The sequence below is a fragment of the Ictalurus punctatus genome, chromosome 24 (assembly GCF_001660625.3).
Source record: "Ictalurus punctatus breed USDA103 chromosome 24, Coco_2.0, whole genome shotgun sequence".
Lineage (NCBI taxonomy): Eukaryota > Metazoa > Chordata > Actinopteri > Siluriformes > Ictaluridae > Ictalurus > Ictalurus punctatus.
Genome location: NC_030439.2, coordinates 9892294 through 9918755, shown reverse-complemented (window position 1 = coordinate 9918755; position 26462 = coordinate 9892294). Strand labels below are relative to the sequence as shown.

Sequence of the window (26462 nt, the reverse complement as noted above, 5' to 3'; positions counted from 1 at the left end):
TATGTTAGACCTGTCGGGCTGTGACATTTGGGAACATGTACGTCGATGCGTTTTTGCACCATCTGCGCCATTTCCTTTGGAATTCTGCTGCATCATGTCCTACTCATATGGTTGTATCAGATTATCCAGGGAATGAAGGAGAGTGCATGTGTATTCCGTGATACTCCAGGTTTCATGGAGTGTGTGTGAGTATTAGACAGAAACTAGGCCATAGGGGAAACGTGTGGATAACTGAGGAGGAGAGGAAACATCTTGTTGACATGGTTACAGACTGAAAGGCTGGACTTAAAGAGCGTGCCAATCAAAACGAGAGTGAGGTTGTATGACGTGGACAGACTGAACGAAGCTGAGAGAGGGAGGAAGGACAGTATGAGACTGGGGTGGGTGTGTGTGTGCATGTGCGCGTGCATGTGTGCATGCGTGTGTGTGTTGGGGGAGGGGCGGGCTCATTCGTCTCGTTTCCAAGCTGCTGTCCCCTCCCACTGGTGTGTGTTCCAATGAGGAGGTTTTGTAAAAGGGAACTGAATCCCTTGGCTGTCTTCTCACACACACACACACACACACACACACACACACACACACACACACACATATACTGCTATGCAGTTTGTCTGTCCTGAGCACACGCTCATGCAGGGCACTTAGTAGGAGTTTGCTGCCTTTTCCCTCTTCACATACAGAGCAAGATCAAGATGTCTGTGCAGGTGGGTGGGATCATCTTTGCTCCCTGACCCTTTCCTTAAGACCTTCTCGTTATGCTTTTCTTCATGTTTTTGCTGTAGTGAGCGGCTTTGGTGTTTCTTATCCTTTCTCTCTGTCTCCACACCATTTTAGAGACAAAGGGAAAGAATTGCACATGATCGCTGCACTGAATAGGAATGGGGGGAACCGTCTGTGACCGTGTGCGTGCGCGGCTTGCATTTCTGCGTATGCGAGGATAACATGGCTGATCCGTATCGACTGTGATCATTTTAACAGACGTGTGTGCTCAGTCTCTCAGTACACCCTTACATGCAGAAACTGTATGCAGAAACTCCTCCAGGCTATCAATAACATTTCTTTATTACATTTTGCTTTGGTTTTCTGGCTTAATATGAGCTGGCTATTGCATGTAATATTGTCAGTTTTTTGCTCTTTTTCTAGCTTTGCATAACGCAGTGAAATGATTTATCATCATCTGCAGCTTCCGCCGTACTTCCATTGGTTGACTGTGATCTTTTTTTTTTTCCTTTTTTTTTTAAATTATAAATGTAGTTCTGCTGTTGTTGATGTGATGTCAGTTTGTCAAAATATGTTCAAGGTATAGCACACACATTTTGAGACATTACTCTAGCATGCTGTAGACATCCATTTCTCATATTTATTTGTTTCGATATTAACAATTGGCGCTATACACATAGTGTTGGCCATAATTATATAGCTTGTCAAATCAAAAAAAAAAAAATAAAAATCTGACAATTTAATTTAAATGCCTGAGCTTTATGGTATAGTTTGTTGATATAATGTACTGTGTATATACTAACAAGAAGATAAACAACACTGGGTAGATTTCTACTTGATACCCGAGAAGCCATGTGTAGACGCTACAGTAGTTTAGCTTCCATTTCAGTAATACTTCAGTTCACCAGCTGATTTTAAATAGACCGTAGCTGCACACAGCAGTTACCAGTCTAACTACTTTTCATAAGTAGGCTGTGGTCAACTGACTGTATTCAAATATTGTGACTTTCTTTTTTTTAAAATAATTTATTTAAGCATGTAAGTAGAGAACTTGTCCTATGCTCTATGGAACCAGTGGCACTGAGCATGTCTTAACGGTGTCAGTGGGGCTTGTCAGAGCCTTAAAGCCTATTCGGACGGGATTAGTTTTCAGGACATATGGCCGTAAAGTAATTGTTACTGCAGATGTCTGTGACATTTATTGTCAGTTCACACGGGATAAGCGATTTCTGTATAAAAAGCAGAGATGGACATATCCATCATTTACGTGCTAACAGCCCATCACAGCAGCCCTGTGCGTCATACGTAACACGGTGCTTCACCCCAGTGTTTGATAATACAATATCACGGCACCAACGGAGCACAAGAAATGCCGTGACTGGACGGGAGCTGAAACTTCATGTTTAGTTTCAGTTCAGGGAGAACGACGTTCTCGAACGTTATTTGAACTAAATTGTCCATAATCATTCGTCATGGGAGGAGGTTTTTCAATAAATGTCGCTCTGTCAAAGTGGCGTTTGGCTACTGGACTAAATGTCGAGAATGAGTCGACTACCTGGAAAGAAAATACAGGAAGTGCATTCGCACAGGATTAGTTTAACCAGGGGTTATTTTTACAGGCTGTTTTATAGAAGGTAAAAGACACTGTAGTCTTCATCGGCACAGGAACACGCAGTCCGGGAAAAATAACAGACATGACCAGTCCGCACTGGATTAAAATCACAAAGAAGTTCTGGTAATTATTACATTACCCCACCTCCCACTATATAAAACTATCCCACTCGAATATCCCTTTAGTCACTGTGAAGGTCCGTATTACTCCGGTTGTGTTGGGCAAATGTCCCTGAGTGATATTAGGTGTAACAGGACGAAATCATATGGAACCAGTGGCACTGAGCATTAACGGTGCTACTGGGGCTCACTCCAGCCTTACTCATTGTGGAGGCCTGTATGGTTCTGGTTGTGTTAAACATGTTGGCGAGGCTGAAGGAAGAGCGGGTTAATCCTGTGGGCATCGAAGGAGGTGCGACAGGCAGTAATGCCATAGCAGTTCAACATCTACCTGTGTGATTAATGTTCAAAACTCATTGTTTACATTTGTCCCTTGGTTAAGATAATTGTGAGGTTTGTTGTTATTGCATTCTAACCACATCAACAGAGATTGGACAGAGAGTACAGCCTACCACTTTCATTTTTGGTGTTGAGCAGTTGCACAACATCCATTAGCAGATGGGTGCTGTGACTACCGTGTCTCGAAACTGTAACTGTCTCTAGAGAGCTGTTTATTTTTTTCCATGCACATTTGAGGGCCAAGGATTTGGTGAACTGGATTTAAATGTTATTGTTTTAAGGTCTTCAGAGTCTCCAAAAAAAAAAAAGAGTTAACTTTAAACCACTAAATGATTTTTTTTGTTTGTTTTTTAACATTTATTTTTAAAAATAATTTTAATAAATAAATAAATAAATAAATAAATAAAGTATAACTGTTACAGCCAGAAGTTATTGCAGCAGCATAAGAGTCTAATAAGTTCTCATATTGGATATAACATTAACTGTTTTCTCCTCCTCCGGGGTGCGACCTTCAGTGTGGACTGTCATGTTAAAAGATCAATGTGTTCCTTAGTTGGAGTTTTCTGCCATTGCCTACAGGTTATATTGAGGTTTTCCATCAATTATAAACTAACCTTGCCATCACCTTGACAGACTTGACAGACTCTGCTAAACATCAAGGGCAGCAACACTGGCTTATTCTCATCCAAGTTGCGAATCAGACAAGGAAATGCCCTTATCTCAGAAATAAATATGAATGACTCAGTGATTATTTATTTATTTACTTACTTACTTACTGTTTTCATTATTCATTTTGTGTAGCGTTTATTAATCCAGTATAAGCTATCTGGGAGCTTTTTAATAAATGAAAGTATAAGCTTGATTAAAGATTCTACTTTTTCATTCAGGCCAGCTTTGCATTTCATTGTACAGATGATTTTTTTTCTACAGATCTCTAGCCAAAGGCCTTCCATAGTAGCGTGAAAGTAAGGAATTAAAGATGACAATACATCCCAAGTGGCACAACAGATAAGAGCACACCCTATCATCAGGAGATTGCGAGTTCAAATCCTAATAATGCCACAGTCATCAGTGGTTGGGAGCCAAGGGAGCAATGACAGTGGCACTAGCCAATCATGGGTGTTTGTGAGCTTATGTGTACAGAAGAGTTGAGAGAGTGTGTTACATTTCCTTGTGACGCAGCATGAGTTTGGCGAAAAAATGTGGCCGGCTTAACGTGTCTTTACCCTCCCTATCTGGTAGCTGTTGTACAATGCCTGGTGGGTGGAAACTAGCAGATGACCAAATTGGTGAGAAAACAGAAGAGAAAAGATGTTCTATTTTATTCTTTTAGGTTTTTTCATGTATTTTATCCAATACATTTAATATTGTGGAGCGTACAACAAAACATGTTTCTCACCAGCCTCTCTTCTCTTTCTCTGTTCATTTTAATAATAAGAAAAAAACCTCTGCTTGTCATAGTACAGTGAAATTACAAAACCTGATGGTTTTCACGAGTTGGAGCTTCTGAGTTTAGAAAGCGCTGATGCTGTAGAGTCCTTCCAAAAATGCTAGACAAATGTTACAATTAATATACTAAATATAACATTTTTTAAAACATTATTTCAACCTGCTTTTGCAGCATGTCCACCATGCAAGTCCCTATAGAAACGATGATGCATTGGAACGACTGCCTTAATATAAACCTGTAATTTGCCTTGCAGCCAGACTACTGTCGAAGTTGCTGCTATAGAAAAGTCTTGAACTCCTCCTGCAAAGTCAGAATTGAGCATTCAGTAGCAATTTCAATAGTGAATTCAAATCGTATCAGATATTATTATAGCAGTAGAATACTCTGGCATCCTGCTGTTAATTGGACATATAATTTATACCATTTTAGCCCAGGTTACCATTGAAAGCTTTCAAAATTTTGTGTTTGAACTGTCTTTTAGAGTGGTAGAAGTGAATGCAGTTTCATAGATTTGGGGAATTAGTAACTACGGGGACAAATATTTTCACACAGGCCCAGTTGTTATTTGATAACTTTTTTGCTTTCAAATCCAGTATTTTGTATTTACTCAGGTTATCTTGGTTTTATTTTAGATTTTGTTTTAATTTCTGAAACAATTTAGTGTAATATTTACACAAAAACAGAAGAAATCTGGATGGGGCAAATACTTATTCACAGCACTGTATACTGTGTTAGTCAAACCTGCAGAAACTGTCAGAACTGTTTGCTTGAAATCAAATTAAGGGAATTTACTAATGTCCTTTTATTTTATAATACAGCTGAAGCAGATCCAAAATCTACTGACAGCAGATTAATAACGTATATAGTAGATGGTATATTAATATGTATTCCCTCTCAGAAGGTTCATTAGTCTGCACTTCTGTTTTTAAAATCGAACAAGATTTTAAAACGGAAGTGTTTGCTATTAATAACTCCTCAGCAATGACTGGGAATAGACCTTCATGTATGTTGTCTGTCTGGTCTGTAAGGTTCATGGCTTTCTCTTTTTGTTTATTTATTTGTTTGTTTATTTTTATTTTTACAGATTGCAGACAATTTTAGGCCGGTTTGATGAAGTGTTGAATTCGGGAAACATGGCTCTCAGCTTGAGTCAAGGTAAGTGGAAATTAAATGATGGAATTTTGACATCTGTTGTTGACTAAGCTTAAGTAACAGCGCATTTCAAATCTTTCTGCAGTGTGCAAACAAAAAAAAACTTTGCCAGATGTTTTGTCCTCTTTCTTTTTTCATTTGGAACAAAACACTGAATACAAGCAGGATGTCACTCCGAATGGATGAGCATTTTGCCTTGGTCTGAACCAAACAATAGGATGCAAGTGCAGGTGTTCACCGAACAGCGTGGGAATTTGTTTTATTCAGGGGCAAATCGCCAGCCCAGATGCCTGTGATAAGCAGACAAGCAGTCCAGGTTATTCCCGTTCTTTTTTTGGTAATTGACTGATGGACAAGAAGGTTCAACGACCAAAAAATAGACCCCCAAAAAACACTATTCCTTATTGATTTTTGCAAAACAGAACTTTTCATTTAGTATGTAGATGTTTAAACTTCTGTTTAAATGTAGACTCCTATCAAGGCTGTAAATATAGCTTATGCTACATGTGTGAATTAGGTATGGGGGAAATATAGACTTAAAACTGTATCACCATGCTATTTTTTTGCAGTAACAATATAAATGACCATAAGTCACATCAGCATGCAGACTTGAGAGCCGTGCAAACACACACGTTCAGTTCAATTCAGTTTTAATTGTATAACGCTTTTAGCAATGGACCTTGTCCCGAAGCGGCTTTCAGAAAAATATAAATTCAGGATATAAATTTTAAACGTATGAATTTATCCCTAATGAGCGAGCCAGATGTGACGGTGGTGAGGAAAAACTCCCTGAGACGATATGAGGAAGAAACCCTGAGAGGAACCAGACTCAGAAGGGAACCCATCTTCATCTGGGTGGCACCAGATAGTGCAATTATAAATAAATCCCTTCTGTAAATGTGCTGATACTACATGGTGAAATAGTGCAGTTGTGTAACCAGGAAATTGATTACAGTTTTTACCTGAAGTCTGTTTTTTTGAACTTCTCCACTGTTCACTGATTGAGATTTGAGTGCAAAAATGTTTGTGGTAATTGTAGTCTTGGCCATCATAGCATAACTGTTCATATGAATTGGGTCCAAAGCCATCTTGTGGTTTTTCAGTAGTACCATCCTGAGCAATCTCAAGGATCTTTAGGCCGCAACATGTGGTGCCATCCTCAGCAGCAGCATGTGACTTCCAATTGATGAGAACTCCAACCAGAAATAGGGCATCAGGATGGATCGGGCAGGGGAGCAGAAGAGGTCAGGATCACTGGTATCTCAGGAGTAACGTGTAGCTCAACACGAGAGAGAGAGAGAGAGAGAGAGGGAGATTATTAGGTATGCTTGTACTTTTGTACTTCGCGTGGGTATAAGCAGGGACTCTGGTAAGACTAGCTATGACCGCATAACTAAAAGGGAAAGCCCAAAGGTAACACAGACATGAGGGCACTCTGAGACATAAGGCAGCCAGGCACTCCGCCATTGATCCAAAAAAGTCCAACTTAATTCTCACCGTGATCAAATACTAAACTATACCAATTAATTAGGTTAAGAAATAGAATATGAATTTTATTCACAAATTAAAATTCCAGGGAAAATGCGAACAAGCAACATGAAGACCCAGGAAGAACAAGCGGAAATGTTGTATCTGATCCATTTCCGTATTATGGAGGAAGCTCATTTTTTGGGGATTCACGCTTCCTCTTCTAAGCCATGCTTGTTCTCGTTCTGCGTGTGAGGTGCCCACGTTGCGGCACGTAAACACGTCATCAACTGTATCGTTAATATCGCGGCATAAGAAATTCTTATCATGGGGAGGGATTGTACTGGTATGTCGTGGATGATACGATGGGGTATCAGCTGATTTAGTTATATTTAATTGACCCTTCCAAGTATATTGATGGCTCCTGTAGTATACAGTATTTTATCCTATTATGAAAGTAGTTTGTATGTTGGCTGTTAATTTATTCTGGGAAACAGAATGGTTTCTGTTTCTTTTGGTTTTTTTGTTTTTTAATTTCTGCGATGTGTACTAGAGCTCACACGAACACCCCAACAACTACTCCTGTTCATTCTAGCAAGACCAAAATCTCAACGCCATCGTCCCCCGAGCTACAGCTGTTCTTCCCCACAGGTTTCACCAAATTAACTAAATATTGCTGTGAACATGCCTGATATTTATTCATTCTCTGGAAATGGTTATTTATCGTTGTGGATAAATCTTTAGCTTGCATTGAGAATGTGTGGAGGTGGAACCATCCATCCATCTTCTTTACTGCTTATCCTTCCTTCAGGGTCACAGGGAAACCTGGAGCCTATCCCGGGGAGCATGGGGCACAAGGCGAGGTACACCCTGGACAGGGTGCCAATGGTTTATGCAAAAGGCTTTTATGGTTGTTTTGCTTTTTGTTTGTTTTTTTTTTGACATATGTTGAGGGAGAAACCACACTGGTGAATTGGAAGTAAATATCAGTTAAAGCAAAAGATGAAATAAAAAACCCATTTATTCCACAGAACAGTTCTGTGGACTTTCAGTTTCTTGGTAACATGAGAAGCTTTTATTTATTTATCTATCTATCTATCTTTCTATCTATCTATTTATTTATTTATTTATTTATTTATTTTTGCCTTACTAACAAAAAAGAAATGGAGAGAGTTGTGAAGAAGACTGTATAGCTGCTATAGTGTAAGTAATAGCAAGAACTAACATGTTTCATAGACACTCTGGATGCTTACAGCTATTACATGTAGCTATAAACCATCAAAAAAAAATCATGACGTGTCCTTCATTAATGAAATTAAAAAGAATGGCCACGTGCTCTGAGTAAGATACTTTATTGTACATGCTGTAATAGGAAAATACTCAACTATGAGGTGGTGTGACGATGTTGATTATTTTCCCAGAACATTGCATGTTTTATTACGTGTTAAGCATTTAACATCATTTTGAAGTAGCTGCTGTCACTTTTGTCTAGTTTGGATAGTGTTGAAGAGGCATGGTTATTCAGTAAACTTGTCCATTAAGCTGCAGGGGGGGAGGCAGGGTGGAGGGTTGGTGAGAGCTGTGCCTGTCACTGCTTTCCCTGACACTGTGTGACCGAGAGAGAGAGAGAGAGAGAGAGAGAGAGAGAGAGAGAGAGAGAGAGAGAGAGAATGAAAGAGCCACCTCTTCTCAGAAGCGGTGTAGCCATGGCATGGTGATGGTAAGTGCGTATGCGTTTATGTTTTGTGATGCCATTGCAGAACTGTATGTTACGGTGAGAGCGTGTATCGGAGTGCACAGAGCTGTTTACCGATGCCTCCCTTTTCTGTCTAGCTTTTGCCGAGGGTCTGAATGTAGCTTCCTTTCTGCGAGTTTAGAATTTGAAGCTGTTTAAAGGAGCTATTCTTTCTTCTAGTGAGTGTCCGCATGTTTCTTCAACTTGTAGAACAATTCTTGTTGATTTCTGAATGTCTTTGAAAGTCTGTAAGTGTGCGTGCTTGCGCGTGTGTGTGTGTGTGTGTGTGTGTGTGTCAGAGATGCACGTTTGTTTCTGCATCACTGGGAGAGAAAAGGTTTCCAGGCCATTTCACTGTCGAATCTGTGTCCTATTAAACGCTCTCCTTTTTCCGGCCTGAAAATGCATTAAAATGTGTTTTTGTAGGTTGCATGTCGATGTTGCGTCTTGAACTTTTACCATTTGTGCGTACGCTTTGTGCTTTTCCTGTGGATGAGCTAACTTCCTGATTACCAGATCAAATTAAATTGCTAGTTAGAGCACGGCTAGCAGAGCTCATCATAGACTCCTCTCTAGCAGGGCTTTCGCTTGATGGTATTCTTAGACCCTGACCTATTTGCATTAGCATGTGAGGATGTGTGTTTGGAGTCTACAAAGCTCTTGTAAGTATAAGTTGCTCTGGATTAGTGCATATGCTGAGTTTTGTAAATGTGTGCTGGCATTTTAGGAGCTAGATACCAGTAATATTCTTGGTCATTATAGATGGTTACAGTATATATGTTTTTAAAATTTCACATTAAACTTGGCTGTGTGTGTGTTCAGCATGGGATCGTTTCGAGCTGTTACGTATTTGTATTATTTAGAAAGCGTTTTAACTGCTTTATAATAATAATATTTTAGTTTGGTATTTATTCATTCTGATCATGCAAGTTAGTCTTAAATAAAATTTTCAGCACCAGCAAAACCAACCAAGTTGTGATGTCTGCACTGCTTTTGAACTGAATCCCAATTCCATGAGGCATATGGACTCCCGCAGTTGTCATAGAAACAGCCTTTGGAGATGTGCCAGCTTCCCCGCCCCTGCTCTTTTCTCCTTTTTTTTCTTTTTTTTTTTTCTTTTTCTCCTCTTCACCCAATACCCACTTTCTCAGCCCCTCAACTCCTTTAATCTCTCTCTTCCGCTCTCTTGTTTATCCTGTTCGTGATTGCGTTTCTTTATTTGGTTTGCTTTGGACACGCCCTTCTGGGCAGACAAAGGTGGATTATGCTAGTATGCTAATAATGCTAATGCCACAGCTTGGAACACAGTGGTCTTTCATGGCCTGGTAGAAGGATCAGCATTAGTAATGTTGACAGGCCCTGACCTAGAATTGGGGTCACATCTCTCCTCTGCCCCGCACACACATTTATAAAGAGCATGTGTCATCTCTAGGGGTGTGGCCGGCCTTTTCAGCCAACCCCATCATTATCCCACTTGTACAGGACACACTCTTCTTTACTTGATGTCGAATGTGCGCGCGTGTGTGTGTGTGTGTGTGTGTGTGTGTGTGTGTGTGTGTGTGTGTGTGTGTTGGGGGGGGGGTTGGCTCACTAACTAGCAGTGCTGTATTAATGCTAATTAGCTTAGCTTCTCCAGACAAAATGAACTCGTTTGTATTCAACAAGCATCCTTCACTCTCCAAGCTTACTGGCTGGTAAAAGATGATGTCATCACTGTTCCGATTGGTTCTTTGAACATCATGTGAAGGAGCAGTTGTGGGGTGTGAGGAAGGGAGGAGGCTGTGGGAGAGAAAGGAGTAAAGGTGAGAGAGAGAGAGAGGGAGCGAGGGAAGATGCTAACGGACTGTAGGGTGGCGGTTCCTTTGGATCCTGCTACGTTTCCTTCACACTTTTTGTCACTGAGTGACCTGCTGCCATGTGAGCATTGGTTTGGGCGTTGATGCAAGCGAGAGAGAGAGAAGGTGCGAGACCGCCGTCAGGCATGAGGCGCCTCATCTGTAAAAGCATCTGTGACTGTAAGTGTTCCTTTAGTGCACGATCCGAGTGCAGCTGTGTGTGTGGTGACAGTGTATGGGAGTAGTGAAGCCCTGCATGTGTATCGATCATGGAATAGGGTGTTGTCCTGCAATCGTTGCCATGGAGAAGAGAGCACTGGTTGTTCAAGCTCTTAGATGTCTGCATTCCACTCTCTGTGTGTTTGCTTCGCACAGCCGGAGTGTGTAGGCGTGTGGGGGATGTTTGAGATGTAGCAGCAGTCCTCTTTGTTTAGCTCAGTGTGATTATGAGTGTGGAGTGTAAATTGTAAGCTGGAATTGTGCAGATGTGTGTGAGATTGGCTTTAATGAGGGTCTGGGCTAGAAATTGACCATGACCGTTCTGAACTCTGTCTGCTTCAGGGCTGTTCGACTCGGGGAGGGCCGCAGCCACTCTGAGATTTGTGTTTCATCTTTTAATGTGACCTCGTACAGCATTACAACAATAAAATCTTCCATTTCAGCAGTGTCAACAACAGCAGCTATAAGAATGACTGGAACGCCCTGCTGTACCTACCTTGAGCTTGCCATGAAAATACATTTATTCATTTAGCAGACGCTTTTATCCAAAGCGACTTACAAATGAGGAAATGCAAGCAAAAAAAATAGCCACTGATGCTGGCATGACATTAAAAGAACAATAAATAAATCTCCTGTTAATGCACCAAATTAATATCAGGCCTTTATAATGAGCTGATGGTTGAATCAGGTGTGTTTTTAAATTTTAAATGAGGTAGATTGTAGACAACGCTGCAGTGGTGTGGCCCTCCAGGCCTGGAGTTTGACCCACCTTGTCTTCTTGTTCAAAAATAAACAAAATACTAACAAACCTGAAAGCTTTCTCAACTATTACATTTTTTAAAAGAGATCTTAATTAGAGTTCAGAGTAGGCATGTTACGATTGCAATATTTATTGCAGCATTGTTTTAGCACACTGAGTAACTGTGATATGTCACGGGTAAAGAACAGCCTTAGGGGTGGACAGCTGTGATCTTTTTAACCCACTAGGCAAATAAAAGCTCCAGTGTGATTGTACGGTCCCATGTTTTGCTTGCCTAGCTGGAAGCTTAACTGACTAGGAGTAAAAATCGGTAGCTAACGTTGTGCTGCATTCTGGCGAGCTAGAAGAGTGCTTTAATACAGATTAAGGGTTAACGAACTTGATTTGCGGGGGACATTTGATAAGCTTCTAATGTAGCACATCATATTTATGGTCTTGGAAAAATATCAGTGAATTGACTGCCAACATTTTGGCTAAGCATGTTGGTGTTCTTGTCTCACATCACCCATAATGTATTGATGTCTTTTGGGTATTTTTTCACTCGTTGTTTGAATGTGACGTGATTTGGCTTTTTTTCACAATTTGAGAGGCAACTTGCAGAGTTTGGTTGTTTTTTTTGGTGGAAAACTACTTGAATTGTTGAACTTGCAATTGCACAAATTTGTTCTGCGTGGTCTTTTGCAGTGATGTTTGTTGGTAAATGAGACCTTTTTAGCTGTACTCGTGTGAATTCGAAGAGGGCTTTTGCTGAATGTGCATTGTGATGACGTCACATGAGGTGTCTTGGCCCAAATCTGTGGTCATTTTGGAAACTTGCCAGCTCCTCGGATTATTGCAGGGTTTGTTCGATTTTGCATTCGTTTCTGCGATCGCAAAATCCTGGAGGAACTGATCTATAACTTTACACTGCATATTGTTTTGCTCAGGTTTGTTGGGGTTTTCACATACCTGCATGTTTCCTGGTTCTGAAAAGACGGTTGTTTGTGCACGCTAATTAAAATGTACAATTAAAAAAAAAAACGCTACCATCCCCCAGTGTGTGTAGTGCGGCGAGTGGTGCACGCTGCAGGTACAGCATCAAAGTGTATCACAGCACGGTGAAGTGAACTACGTTTAAGCATGAATACCAAATGAAAGTGTAGTTTTGTGTAAGTCAGTAGGGAGTAGGATTTGTTTTCTTATTATTGAATAAGTTTAGGTTATTGAACCGACTTGTCCTCCAGGAAACTACCAAAAAACAAACCCCTAATAGCCGGGATACACACCCTGCTCGTCCCAGGCGCCCAGGATACTGATTGTCCATGCTTGAGCCTGTATTGATTTTGAAGCCTGTATGAATTTTAGATCATGTTAGTGCCACAGCACATTGAAACATCCACAGAAATCTGGAGTCTGAGATTGATCATAAGCACAATAATAAGTGATGGTTTAAGTGCTCGTTTGCATGTGTAATCTGATCACGTAATGGGATGGTTATTGAGTCTTTATAAGGCTAAAGGCCCTATTGGAGCAGTGTCTAAGTTTGCTTTAGTGTCTAGCCTACTTTGTTTTAAATGTTTATGACCAGTATTTTAATTCCATCTTCCTTTGTTTTCTTTTAGATCATAGCTTTGATGACGATGACTCGGTGGATGGTAGCCAGCCCTCGTCAGCCCAGGCAGCTTTCAAAGTCCCCAAAGTGCCGAAGAAACCTGCAGATTCAGCCAGCAGCTCTAGAAGACCCAGTGCTACTGGAGCCACCAAAATGAGTAAGTGCTTGAGTTGCTCTCGGGAGTCAGAACACCAGGAATTGAGATGTTACTGGCCTTCACCTGTGGTCAGACTAGCATGGGAATTAAGTGGCTGTCATTAAGGGGCAAGTGGCCCTGGGTTCCTCTGCTAGATCTTTTAGCAAAATTCTCATATCTCAAACTGCCTAACGTCTGCCCTGTCATTTAAGCCTGCTTTCCAGTTGATGAGAAAAGCCCTTTGGAACAGGTTACACTGACTCAACAGCACTAGCTGTTATCTTTCCTTGAAAACCTGCCTGTAAGACCATTCTTTAGTAATGAGATTAAGGATAAATTACATCAGAGGAAAATTTCATGCTTAAAAGTACAAAACAAAATGCTTTATACGGTACATCCCCTTAACTTCCATATCAGAAGAAGAATCGGAGTACCTCCACCATACACAGTACCATGCCAAATCACCTTAAAGTTTATCGTGCAATAATAATGCTTATATACAGGTGCATCTCAAAAAATTTGAATATCATGGAAAATTTCTCTTTTTTTTTTTCTCCCATAATTTAATTCAAAAAGTGGAACTTTCATGTCTTCTAGATTCATTACACATAAAGTGAAATATTTCAAGCCTTTTTCTGTTTTAATCTCGACGATTACGGTTTACAGCTCACGGAAATCAAACATACAGGATCTCAAAAATATTGGAATCAGTCATATATTTATATATATATATATATAAAAATAAAATCATTATGCTGTTAGTTTAGTTTATAGGGAATGTGTGTTTAGTCCTAACCTGACCACCAGGCTGTATCTATCTTAGTCAGGTGTTGATTCTGCAGTACATCAGTTCAAATGCAGAGTACATTTTCAAAAATTCTAGACAAACTGAATTATTAATTTAAATGTATGACTCTGTATGAGATCCAGTCCACACCTTATTTACAGCAGGATTGGTTTTGTTGTGCCAGAACAATGCGCTGTAAATTGATGTCAAAGGTGAGTTCAGGATATTCCTGCCCAGCTGCTCTTCTCTGACTGGTTGGTATGAAATGTCTGGGGGGAGAAAGCACCACAGTGACTTCTTTGGCCAGCTGCCTGTATATGTGTGGTGGTTAAAACATGTGGCATACAATATGAGATAGATGGAGATAGAGAGGACATTTTCACTTACTAGGTGTGATTAGTTTTGTGTATAATATCAATTGTTGTTTGTTTTTGTCATAAAGAAAGATGTGTTCTTTTGACATTTCTGAATATGGTTTAAACCCTTATATTATGCCGTACCTGTTGTACAACAAATGATTCTGAGCCTTGGCTCTTTTAGTCTGAGTTTGCAGTATCTGCTGTTGGTATTGGTGTTTATGCTGAAGCTTAATTGCTTGCTTTGCATTTCATTGAGGATAAAAAAGCCAACATAAACTCCCCCCTACACAGAATTTGCTCAGGTTTGATGACCAAGCCTATTCAGCTGACTTTTTTGTTGAACATACACTCTTTAGTACATCCCACTGTCTGAGCTGCCCAACACATGGAGGAGGGGGATTTGCCGCCCCTTGGGATCTGAGATTGACAGCTCTATAATGCACAGACAGGATGTCCGTTATAACTGAATAGTGTGTGTGTGTGTTTACTGCAGGAGGTATAACACACGTGCCATAGAACTGCTTGTTATAAGCACTTCATTTTATAAGCATGTTGTTGTTTTTTTTAAATCATATTAAATCATAACTGCTAAGCCTTAATTTCAAGTGTTTCAGCACAGAGATCATGCCACAATGCAGTTAGACAATGACGATGACCTCTACTTCCAAATGATGATGACCTCTACTTCTAAATAACGATGCACAGAACGGAGGGAACCCCTCTATCTTGGCCTTGCAGTGGTTTCCATAGGAACACTTTAGTGTGCTCAGTTGCTATGGAAACAGCTGCAACAGTCACTCTCCTCTCTCCGAGGAGGCTCAATTTAACATTGAGTTTTCCCCCTGGAGACAGTGTAATTGTGCAGGAGTGGGGAGAAACTTTAGATATAGTCATGATTCTCTCTTGAAATATTCTGCATTAATGCCTGAAAATCAAAGTGCGATGTGTTGTGCAGTTTTTTTAGGATTGAAACAGCAAACTTTTTTTTTTTTTAATTAAAAATGCACCTAAAATCTAGTATTCTATTATGACGGATGGACGACCCGGGAAATAAACACAGGCTTAGAAATAAAACCGTCTTGTGTCATCTTGTATTGTCTTATTCCCATTATGGTACACTAGGTTGAAACAGATAAAATTGAGATACTGTTAGATCGCTGTCGGACATCCTGGCTACTAAACATACTTTTTAAAAAACAGTAGCAACAAATGAGAATCTAACAGATGCCTTCTCTACAGGTGTATCTAAAGAAGGAGCTGGAGCTGTAGATGAGGAGGACTTTATTAAAGCATTCACAGATGTCCCCACTGTTCAGGTCAGATACACACACTCTCTCACACTACTTTGGCTGCAGGTATTAAAATGTTGATGGAGAATCTTAACTTTAAGAAAATCTTAAAAGCTTGTGTATAATGATGTGTCTAAAGGTGTATGGTGTAAGTGACGCACTCTTTTGTCCTTCATCCCGTAGATCTACTCCACGCGTGATCTGGAGGATAATCTGAACAAGATCCGAGAGATTCTCTCTGATGATAAACATGACTGGGATCAGAGAACTAATGCAGTGAGTGTTTCCTACAAACGTACACATTCAGTATATCTACTCATTACAAGAATTTAAAAACTTGTGCGTGCACACACACACCGGCATCTACTGAGGCGTGTTGGCTGCCCTGTTGATCGACGCACCATTTTATATGCTGCATTCACATCCAATCATGATTCTGTAGCATTTAAAGCCAGGTATATTCACTAATTATTGATCATTCATAAGAGTGAATGAGCGAATATGTGTTTAATAAGGAGCTAATTAAGTACCACTTCAACTAAAACTGTGGTGTCTGCACCCATTTGTGTTTGACAGACAGGCCTATAGCCCTACTTTAACAACAGACGCCGGGGTTGTTTAAAATTTCATTTCAGTAATGAAAATCTTTTTGGATTAAAGAAGTTTGTGATGAAATTGGCAATGCATGTTTATAATCTTCTGCTCAATATAAATATATGCAAGTTCTTTACTAAACCAATGAACAAAACAGAAATGAAGAATGCAGCGTCCATCTTAAAATGGAAGCGAACAGTTGCAATGAGTCATGCATGCAGCGTCCCCACTGGTGTGAAATGGGCTTAATCTGCAAACCCTTGGTACCTGATCTGTGTCTGTTTTATAGATTTCTAAGGTATCGATTATCCTGTGTTTCATCCAGTAAAAACCGTCTGCTACCATGACTTTTTCGGTCCTGATGCACACTTCTAACCATGATACTGTTGCTATATGTGTCAGAATATTGACAGTTTTTCAGTTTTTAGGTTTTGGGGGTTTTTTTCTTCATATTTTCTCACTGACGTTGTGAATGTTTAGCATAACAAAATAACTAAATCATTATTTCACTAATACTGGCACCCTAAATGGTTAACCAGGTATTTGAATATCCATGCTCAGCCGCAGTAAGCGCGCGCACACATGTGCGCACACACAGTGATTGTAACGGGATCAGATCAGGCAGTGCACCTCCAGAAGATGTCTGTCTTGCATTGTAATCAGAATCTCGGGCAAGTATAAGCACAGTCTGTATGACATGTTAAAATATATACATACCAGGACAATCCAGGTGTAAATGCAACATCACCAGGTCATCTTATAATTACATGCAGGCTTTTAGCCTTTTACCTCCTAATGCTTTCATTGGCAATTCTCACTCTATAAGCTACCTCTGTCCCTGATCATGACAGCTACGAATGTACTAAATTCGGGAGAGTAAAGGTTAAAAACTCTCTAGCTCTTGATGATGGACTATAACCTTAGAGTTGCACCACTTGAGATTCCCTTCAGATCACATGTGACCATTAAAGCTGGGTGTAAATGGGGCCTATGAGAATTTCAGTGCCGGTGCTCTGTGTTTATGATTATGAATGATTTGTCTGTGCGCTCCCTTTCCATTGAATGTTAAAGATTTCAATCTTTCCTGGGTATTATTGAATCTGCTAATTGTAGTGTAATCTACAGTGTAAGGTAGTTTCTTCAGTATGGTCCAGAACAAAAGCAGGTGAGACGTGAGGACGTTTTCCACACCGTATTGTTTTCCATGAGAAAATCTTAAGTATGGTATAAGTTTCAGATTTCCCAGAAGGTTGTAGTACTGACTGAAATCATTACTCTGTTTGCTGCAACAATGCCAAACATTCTACAATTGGGCCACATTTTCACATTAGCTGTTTCTATAGAAACCCAAGTGTCTACTATGATTGGACTTGCATGTTAACTGAACTCTCATTTCATTTCAGTTGAAGAAGGTCCGATCTCTGCTGGTTGCAGGGGCAAAAAACTATGACTGTTTCTACCAGCACCTGCGCCTGCTGGACGGAGCGTTTAAGATTTCAGCGAAAGACCTGCGATCGCAGGTGGTGCGAGAGGCCTGCATCACTGTGGCGTGAGTTACCAACAGAAAGGCTTTATTTCAGTGCGGCCGCTCTACTCAGCCTGTTGATCATGTTTCGCTTAATCAGCTAATTAAGGGGTTGGAAATAAGTGACAGCATAAGGAAGTGCAATTGATTGCACTAAATTATTATTATTTATTTTTTTCTTTCATTCATGATTTGTCAGGTATGTTTGTGTCTGCACACTTTTTTGTTGTGTGTAAATATTTTTGTTGTTGTTTGTCTGTAGGCACTTATCCACAGTGTTGGGGAATAGGTTTGACCATGGAGCAGAGGCCATCGTTCCTGTGTTGTTTAATCTTATTCCCAACTGTGCAAAAGTAATGGCGACTTCTGGCACAGCAGCAATTCGCATCATTATACGGGTGAGGAACCCCCAGTATTAATGGGTGTAAACATGTGTTTGATAAGTGTGCGAGTTCATTTAATATGCAAGAAATAAAACACCACTCTTATGATGCGGCTCGACATGAAACGGAGCACTGCTGCCACCCTAAAGTTGTTATTTTCCAATAGCAGCACCTCCAGATATGTTTTATTCATCTTTTACCACAAAAAAAATGATTCTTAAAACCGTTTTTGTAGTTACATTTAAAGTTGTGAAATATCCGTGAGACAAGTTAGTTCCTGCTATCACTTTATGACAGATATAAAGCCTTTCTTTGTTTCCTCTATCTTGAAGTGAAGTCAACAACAACAACAAAATGCAGCTTGTCACATTATCGAGAAACTGGAAAACACAACACGCCTTAGTGGAATACTTACAAATTGCTGATACCAATGTCTCCTTCCATCGATGTTAAACAAATACCTGTTGTTAAGCTTGGGTTATATGGAGCATCCACCATATAGGTCCATTTGAATTAGTTGTTGTTATAGAAGCCATAACTTTTCAAACGAGTGCATTCATATAACCTGTGATTGATTACAGCTGACACTATTGCCAGACATGCTTTTATAGAATATTAGTCAACACCTTCTCACCAATCAGACTTGGGAATTCAGCAGCACTGGGGTATAAAATAATTTAAGGATTTTTATCTTGCCCAAAGACAACATGAAAGAATTAGTAGAGCAAATACAAACATTACGTTATCTATGAGGAAAATATAAAGGAAAACGTACAGCAAAAAATAGAAAATGTTGTAGCATATACAGTAACTACAGATAAATGAAAACAGCCAAGCATACAGTAGTTTTGTTGTAGGATTTGATGGAGTTTGACTATTTGCATATTTTGTTGGCAGCACACGCACGTGCCACGGCTGATTCCTCTCATCACAGGAAACTGCACATCAAAAGCTGTGGCTGTAAGGAGGTGAGGCAGCGGCACCACTCGATACCAATCATGTGCTAAACACTAATCATGTGCAATTATCTCATTACTGACTCTCTCACTCCCCCTTTAGACGCTGTTATGTGTTCTTGGATCTGCTGCTGCAGGAATGGCAGACACACTCTCTGGAGAAGTATGAAGAAAAGAGGAACTAAAGGGATTTTTTTTTTTTCAAGTTTCTATAGTACTTCCTTATGTTCTCTCTCTGTCTCAGGCATACAGCAGTTTTGGTGGACAGCATAAAGAAGGGAATCAGAGATGCTGACTCAGAGGCTCGTGTGGAGGCCAGAAAGTATGGGTAACTTCAATGGACTGTAAATGATCCACATTTCCTGAGTTTGGATTAATGTAGAAAAATCGACCTGTCTCTCAGGGCCTACTGGGGGCTGCGGTCACATTTCCCCGTGGAGGCGGAGTCTCTGTATAACTCGTTAGAATCGTCCTATCAAAAGACCCTTCAGTCGTGTCTAAAGAGCTCGGGCAGCGTGGCATCGCTTCCACAGTCGGATCGTTCCTCCTCCAGCTCGCAGGAAAGTCTCAAGTAAGAAGCACACACACATTGGACACTTCGCCAAACTTATCACATTTTCAAAACTGACCTAAAGAGAGACGAGCTGAAATTGGGGATTATTTTTCCAGTAATTTGAGAGAAAGTTGACGCAGTGAGAACAGTAAAAGTACCATTAAATTGCTCAAGAACACATGTGCTTGAATGAACTTTTGTTCTTTTATCTGGACAATCATTTGGTCAACTAGCATATATTTGTTACAACACAATCACTGACGCATTAGACATGAGGATATCACGTTTCAGCTAGTGACGATAATGAAAGAGCCTCATGATACTCAAATAAAGTTAGCATTTTAATTTAACTAATGGTGAAAATGTGATGTTATGAGAACATAATTGTAAGGAATAATTTCCTCCTTAATGATCACTAAATAAGTTTTTCTGTTTGTTCATGCAGTTATTGTGTAAAATTGTTGTTCATCATGGCACATTTTGTAACAAATTATTTATTTTATAGTTGTACTCCGTTTTTTGTTTGTTTTTATATGGTATCGTATGTTACTTGATGTGGTAGTTGTAAGCAGGAACCTAATAACACACACCTGCAATCATTGGTTATCAGACTTATGGCCAATGGAAAAGGCAACTATTGAGAATCTGCTATTCCAATAATGGAAGGGATGATTTTGCGAGGATTTTGCGATCGCAGAAATGAATGCAAAATCGAGAAAGCTCTACAATATATGGAGGATCATGCAACTTTTCAGAATTATTGAAGATTTTCAGCAGATTAGGGACATGTCATGCGACGGCCTCACAACACGTGTTCCACCAAAGCCCTCTTGGATTCACGTGCGTCGAACATGAGAACAGCTAAAAGGTTTCTTTTACCAACAAACATCACTGCGATAGACCGTGCAGAACTATTTCATGCAATTGCAATTTTGCCAATTCAGCTCGTTTTCTGCCAAAAAATAAGCCCAAAAAACTCTTGCAAATTTTTTTTTTTTTTTTTTAAAAGCTGCAGCTAAATCAAGCATTTTTGGCCAGAACAATCACAAAAAATCTTTGTGAAATCCTGTATGGACTTTATCCACCAGTAGCAAAAGATATGTTTTATCTGATAAATTATGATTGATTGTTTTTTTTGGGTTTTTTTAGTCGGCCTTTGACTTCAAAATGGTCAGCTGCTCCAGGCAGAGGTGAGTGTCTCTCTGTATGGGAATACAAACGGTTATCTCATTTTTCATTTAAAACTTGAATACAGTTTGGGAGTAGATCATACGAGTAACTGCTGTTTTATGAAGGTATGTTGTTGTTTTTTAAAAAATGTTTTTATGTGCTTGTTCCTCAGTTCCAGCCAGCTCTAAGTCATCAGGCTCACCAGGTTCCCTGCAGCGATCTCGGAGCGATGTGGATGTAAACGCAGCTGCCAGCGCGAAGGCCAGACACAGTGGACAGGCAGGAGGAGCCGGCCGCCTCACTACAGCTTTACCCCCAGGCACCTACGCCTCACTAGGTACCTGCTCAGAAACACACACTCTTATTAGGACTCACCCAATACTTGGACCTCTGAAAGCTGAAACACCCTCTCTCCTTCTTCACAAACTCGCACATCTCTCCTTTCTCTCTCTCTGGGAATATGTTCTTCAGTTTAGTCCCTTACTTGGAGTTAAGTAATTTGAAGTATGTCCGTCTTCTTTAAAGTGGTGTGTATGCATGTTTCTGAACTGTGTGTGTGTGTGTGTGTGTGTGTGCACGCATACACTCTGCTCTCTAACTGTTTTGCTGTGCTCCTCTTTCTCTTCTCTGGCTTAAAGATGATGCCTCTGATAAGGATGGTAAGATCATATCGTAGACGTCCTGTCCTGCCATCTGCTTTAGCTTATCTGTTCTTACATTCTTTTTTTTTTTTTCTTCTTTTTTGTCTCTCTTTGTGGTGTTCACCTGTTTCACACTTTTGACATTCATGTCCTCATGTTCTCCTGCTTTTTTTGGTGGACAGATCTTCCTCACCTCCATGTACAGTCTGATTGATTAGGAGACACACACATGCATAAAACACACAGAAGTTCACAATCTGTTTCTAATGGAAGACATTACGGTTCTAGTTGGACCTCTGTGTCACATTAGTCCAGCAGCATTCTGGTGCGAATCCATATCACTGTACCATGATCCTCCTCTCCTTGTGTTTCTTGTTTGTGCTGAGATGTTGCTGCACCCTGCTGGAGAGGAGCGGTACTGCAGACTGTAATTGAGATTGTGAATTACACTCAGCTGCTTGATCTGGAAGTCCTCCATTCCCATTCATCTTTTTTTTCTCTAATGCTTTCTTCAGTCTGCCTACTCAAGCTTGGTGCTAATTGTCAGTTAACCTGTTTCTCTAACTCTAGATTTATCTGGCTGCCAGCAAATGACTGTCAAAGGGTTTAAATAGTGAATGAATTGATTGCATCATTTTGTGTAGTTGATCGTGATTAACCAGAATTATTTAGTCGGGTTGATTTGACCCAAAACGAAACATTTTTATGGCTTTGACTTGCTGCTGTGCTAGTGCCTAGTAATTCCTTTGTGTTTGTTAGTGTTTGTTAGTGCGTTGTGAAAAGCATTCTGTTGAGGGTGGTGTCAGTCTCTAGTCCCGGGGTAATTACAGTTACCCATCGATGTTCAGTAGCGTGCATTTAAAATTCTCATCACAATGTTAGCAAATGGCACATTAACATAACATAAATAGCACGATGGCAAAATGACAGCGCTGATTTTTAGACGTGTATATTGCAGGATGAGTGATGCTCGAGTGATTTTAAAGAGATGTGTATGTATTGGTTGGATTCTGTCACAGACTGATGGCTTTGAGACGTAAATGTGTTTCGTGCATTTTCAGGCCGACTACGTACTAAGCAGCCGTTGTCAACTCCATCAGGAATTAGCAGCAGTCAGGTGGACTCGAGGGCCCGGAGCCGAACAAAGATGGTATCTCAGTCACAGCGTAAGTGTTTGCACAGGCACACTATCAAAGAAACACTCAAACATGTGCATGAACATGTGCACACTTCTGATCACTCTTCCACATGTGTGTATGTGAGTTTATTCAGTACACCGATCAATTTTTGACGGACATTGTCCGTGTTACCAGGGAACATATGGTTGCACTTTGCTGATGATCAACTACCGAATGAAGTTGGGAGATTGTCAGCTATACTCTACCTCATTTGTCAGTGGAGAGGGATCGTCTTATGCCCACCAGATAATATTCACCCTTCTCAGCACAGCGATTACACTGTTAATTGGATCCACTTAATGAGATCCACCTACCTTGAAAGTCTGCCTTAGTTGGCCTGTTTCACACTAGCGAGTGACAAGCCTCTCCTGCAGTTTGCAGCTTGTCTCTTGTGGACAGGAGTGATGACTGCTACCTAAGCGCGTAGAACATAGGATTTTTATTTATGTGTGAGCTGCTAAAAAGAGCCACGAGAAGGAAACTGCCAAAGCACAGTGCTAAGTGCTGTTCAAAACCGATGTGTTCTGGAGATTTGACCTGACCAATAAAAAGAGAAAACAAATGGTGGATGCAATACATAAAATATTTTAAACTAGTCATTTCTTTAATTATTTTATAAAGTAGTCATTTCGTTCCTTATTTTAAACGAGTCATTTCTGCCTGCACCCAGTTGGGATTGGTGTGTTCTGACCTGCACAAACAAACCACACCAAAGAGGCAATCGCACCAGAGTTCAATTCAAACGAATGAAACGCTGGGTATGTGAAAGCACACTAAGGCGGTGAGAGTCTGGGGACAGGTTTCCAGGGATAACGCACATCTAGCACTGTAGGATTGGTTTGAGGAATTCACTTCAATCCATCTTTTGAATTTTTTTCATTTTTATTTTTTGGTCGCTTTACTGAAATCATCCCTAAATAGCATGGAATTAAGAAAATCTGAATTCAGATGTTGCTTGATGCTCAGTCATGTTTAAAAAAAACAACAACCCATGAACACTGCTCATCCTGATACACTCGTCAACAACCTGTGCGAAGTCATTAAATACAAAATGGACAACACGTACCTCATTTAAATTATTTCTTAAAGGAGATCACAATCATACTATGCACATTCAAGTAATGAATAGACTTTTAAAGCAACCCATACAAGTGTATACAACATATATGTGCACACAGCTTGCTGTAGCATGCACTGTCTGTCCAAGAGCACAGTGTGTGTGTGTGTGTGTGTGTGTGTGTGTGTCTATGGAACCATCCTGCTCTCGGGATGTAACACACGGCTCCTTCCAACTGTTTCTGTGCCTCTAGGTTCCGACGATTCTGATTGCACGCCAGGTACCCTTGTTTGACGTGTCGGCGAGTGTGTTAGTGTGTGCGAGTGAGTGAGAGCGTGTGTGTGTGTGCGCGCGCGCGAGAGAGAGTGTGTACATGCATGCTGTGTGGTATTCACTTGGGTGTCTTGGTATGAGTCCATTTCTGCCTGCAGGACAATTGAGAGCCAAACACACTCCTGCAGTCTCACACATTAATATGTATGTGTATGAGGCATCATTGACTTCAAGGGAGGCATTAAAGAATTTTGTATTAAAGGGAGGCATAAACCAGTGAAGTAGTGACTCATAAAGTGTGAGAGTGTGTATGATAGGGATTTCATCTTCTTTCATCATCTTTCTGTGCTGTTCGGCAGCTTTCGGATTCTGTGTGCGCTCCTGACATTGCTCTTTTGATTTCCAGCCTTATATTTTAGTTCACGCATAAGCCGCGTACATTGGATTGCTCAAGTTATGTGCATGTTTTTAGCCCATAATGCATTGCTTCGTTTTAATGTGCTCCTCCTCCTACATAATGGGCCTCATGGCTCCTTCCCTCCCTATGATTTTGGCCCATTTTGGATCAGGATAACAGTCTACTAGCACAGTTGGTGGTAAGAATATCCACATATATTTTACATATTTTACCTGTGTCACAAAACTTGCCCCTTTACACACCTTCCACTGGGATCCACCCTGTTTTAGCTTCGTGGTTGATGGAGACACATGGACTTTACTGTCCATCCCCACACTAGGTGCTGCACGTACAGTGTACAGCTTCTCTGCTTGGCTTGCTCTGGTTGCCTTAGAGGTGTTTTACCAAGTTTATAAACATTTCTGGTTGAACTAGTCTTTTAACGACTAACTGAATACAAATAATTTCTGATGGGAACGTGTGTGGCGTTACAGAGAAAAGTCTGGAGGAGCTGGTCAATGTTTGTGTATTCATTAGTATTAGAAATGAATTCTGCTTTGCACTGGCCACATCTCATTTTTATGTTTGACACTGCATATAAATTTTTTTTACATTTTTTTATTATTTTTTTTCCCCCCTCTTGTATCTGTGAGTGGATTATTGTTGTGTGAGCTCCATCCTAGATCATAAAAATACTGATATAGTTAACTTTGGCTTTCAATGATACTTACTGTTGTGACTGTCGGTTCCTCTCTTTGTGCTGTTCGTCAGTTCAAGTAGTGTGTGTTTGTTCTATATATGCTGGTTTTATTGAAAATACTAAAGGAAGGTTCCAGTGTTTTTTCAACCTAATATCTGTCTATTAACCACACACGATCACATAACACATGAGAAAAGAATTCAAAATATACTCTCACCATCCACTTTATTAGCTCATTCCTGCATTTAGCCAGTCAGTGAATTATGTGGCAGCAGCGCAATTCATAAAATCCTGCAGATACACGTTCAGTTCAGTTAATGTTCATATCGAATGTCAGAATGAGGGAAGAAATGTTATTTCGGTGACTTTGACTGTGGCATGGTTGTTACCTGACATGCTATTTCAGAAACTGTTGCTCTCCTGGGATTTTCACACACAACAGTGTCTAGAGTTCACACAGAATGGTGCGACTAATATAAAACATCCAGGGAGAATGACTAGACTGGTTCTCGATGACATGATTTGCTTCAGTTACTCAAATAACCACTATTTACAACCCCGGTGAGAAGAAAAGCGTCTAAGAACGCACCATGTGATGAACCATCAGGTGGATGTGCTACAACAGCAGAAGACCAGGTTGGGTTTCTCTTCTGTCAGCCAAGAACAGGACTCCAGGCTACAGTGGGCACAGGATCACTGGAACTGGACCGTTAAAGATTTGGAAAAAGACTAGGTGTTTTTTCAGTCTGTGAGGCATTTATGTCTGCAGAACCACCAGTCACTGGATGGTTTTTTGTCTTTCACACCATTGTGTAAAATCTGGAGACTGTTTTGTATGCGTGTGTGTGTGTGTGTGTGTAAGTCCGAGATGATCAGCCGTTTCTGAAATACTCGAACCGGCACATGTGGCACCAACAACCCTGGCCAATGTCAGAGATCACATTTTCCCCATTCTGAAGTTTGGTCATTAACTATTAACTGAAGCTCTTGACATTTTATCAGCATGGTTTTCATCCATTTCACTGGTGTAACATGATTGGCTGAACAGGCATAAATATACAGGTGTTCCTAATAAAGTGGATGGTGAGTGTATGTTAAATATATATGTGGTATATAGAGACTAGGTTGAAAAAGCTGTGGAGTATTCCTCTAACGTAGGCCGGTTTGAATCTGTTTTACAATCCTCTCTCCTGTCTCCTCTCCCTTCAGCGGGTTCTCGGTCTGGCTCGCCGGGCCGTGTGTTGGCCAGCACAGCTTTGAGCACACTGAGTACAGGCGCCCAGCGGGTGAGTGCTGCTCCAGGCTCCCAGCGGCGCAGCAGAATCCCACGCAGTCAGGGCTGCAGCCGAGATTCAAGCCCCACCCGCCTGTCCGTGGGTAAGCACCAGCCTCTCGACCTCGTTTCTGTCTGTATGTGGCTCTATATTTGTGGTGCTGAAAAGAACTCACTTTTGGAATTCACCAC

At 40.5% G+C, this 26462-nt stretch overlaps 1 protein-coding gene across 44 annotated transcripts in view; it reads left to right on the top strand.

Moving 5' to 3' along the window:
• The window catches only part of clasp2 (cytoplasmic linker associated protein 2), a 54329-nt gene that overhangs the window by 12346 nt on the left and 15521 nt on the right, over nt 1-26462 (top strand). For 20 of the 44 annotated variants that reach the window (XM_053675165.1, XM_053675154.1, XM_053675151.1 and 17 more), the window contains exons 7-22: nt 5325-5395; nt 13010-13156; nt 15521-15597; nt 15754-15846; nt 17568-17713; nt 17952-18087; nt 18970-19040; nt 19132-19191; nt 19273-19350; nt 19432-19599; nt 20731-20771; nt 20924-21088; nt 21390-21410; nt 22454-22558; nt 23881-23907; nt 26207-26374. In XM_053675165.1, the coding sequence (XP_053531140.1) occupies nt 5325-5395; nt 13010-13156; nt 15521-15597; nt 15754-15846; nt 17568-17713; nt 17952-18087; nt 18970-19040; nt 19132-19191; nt 19273-19350; nt 19432-19599; nt 20731-20771; nt 20924-21088; nt 21390-21410; nt 22454-22558; nt 23881-23907; nt 26207-26374 (1574 nt within the window). Of the gene's footprint in view, nt 1-553; nt 705-5324; nt 5396-8559; nt 8580-10434; nt 10610-13009; nt 13157-15520; nt 15598-15753; nt 15847-17567; nt 17714-17951; nt 18088-18969; nt 19041-19131; nt 19192-19272; nt 19351-19431; nt 19600-20730; nt 20772-20923; nt 21089-21389; nt 21411-22453; nt 22559-23880; nt 23908-26206; nt 26375-26462 lie in introns of those variants that run through there. The other 24 variants (XM_053675167.1, XM_053675158.1, XM_053675153.1 and 21 more) reach the window with 9 other exon arrangements.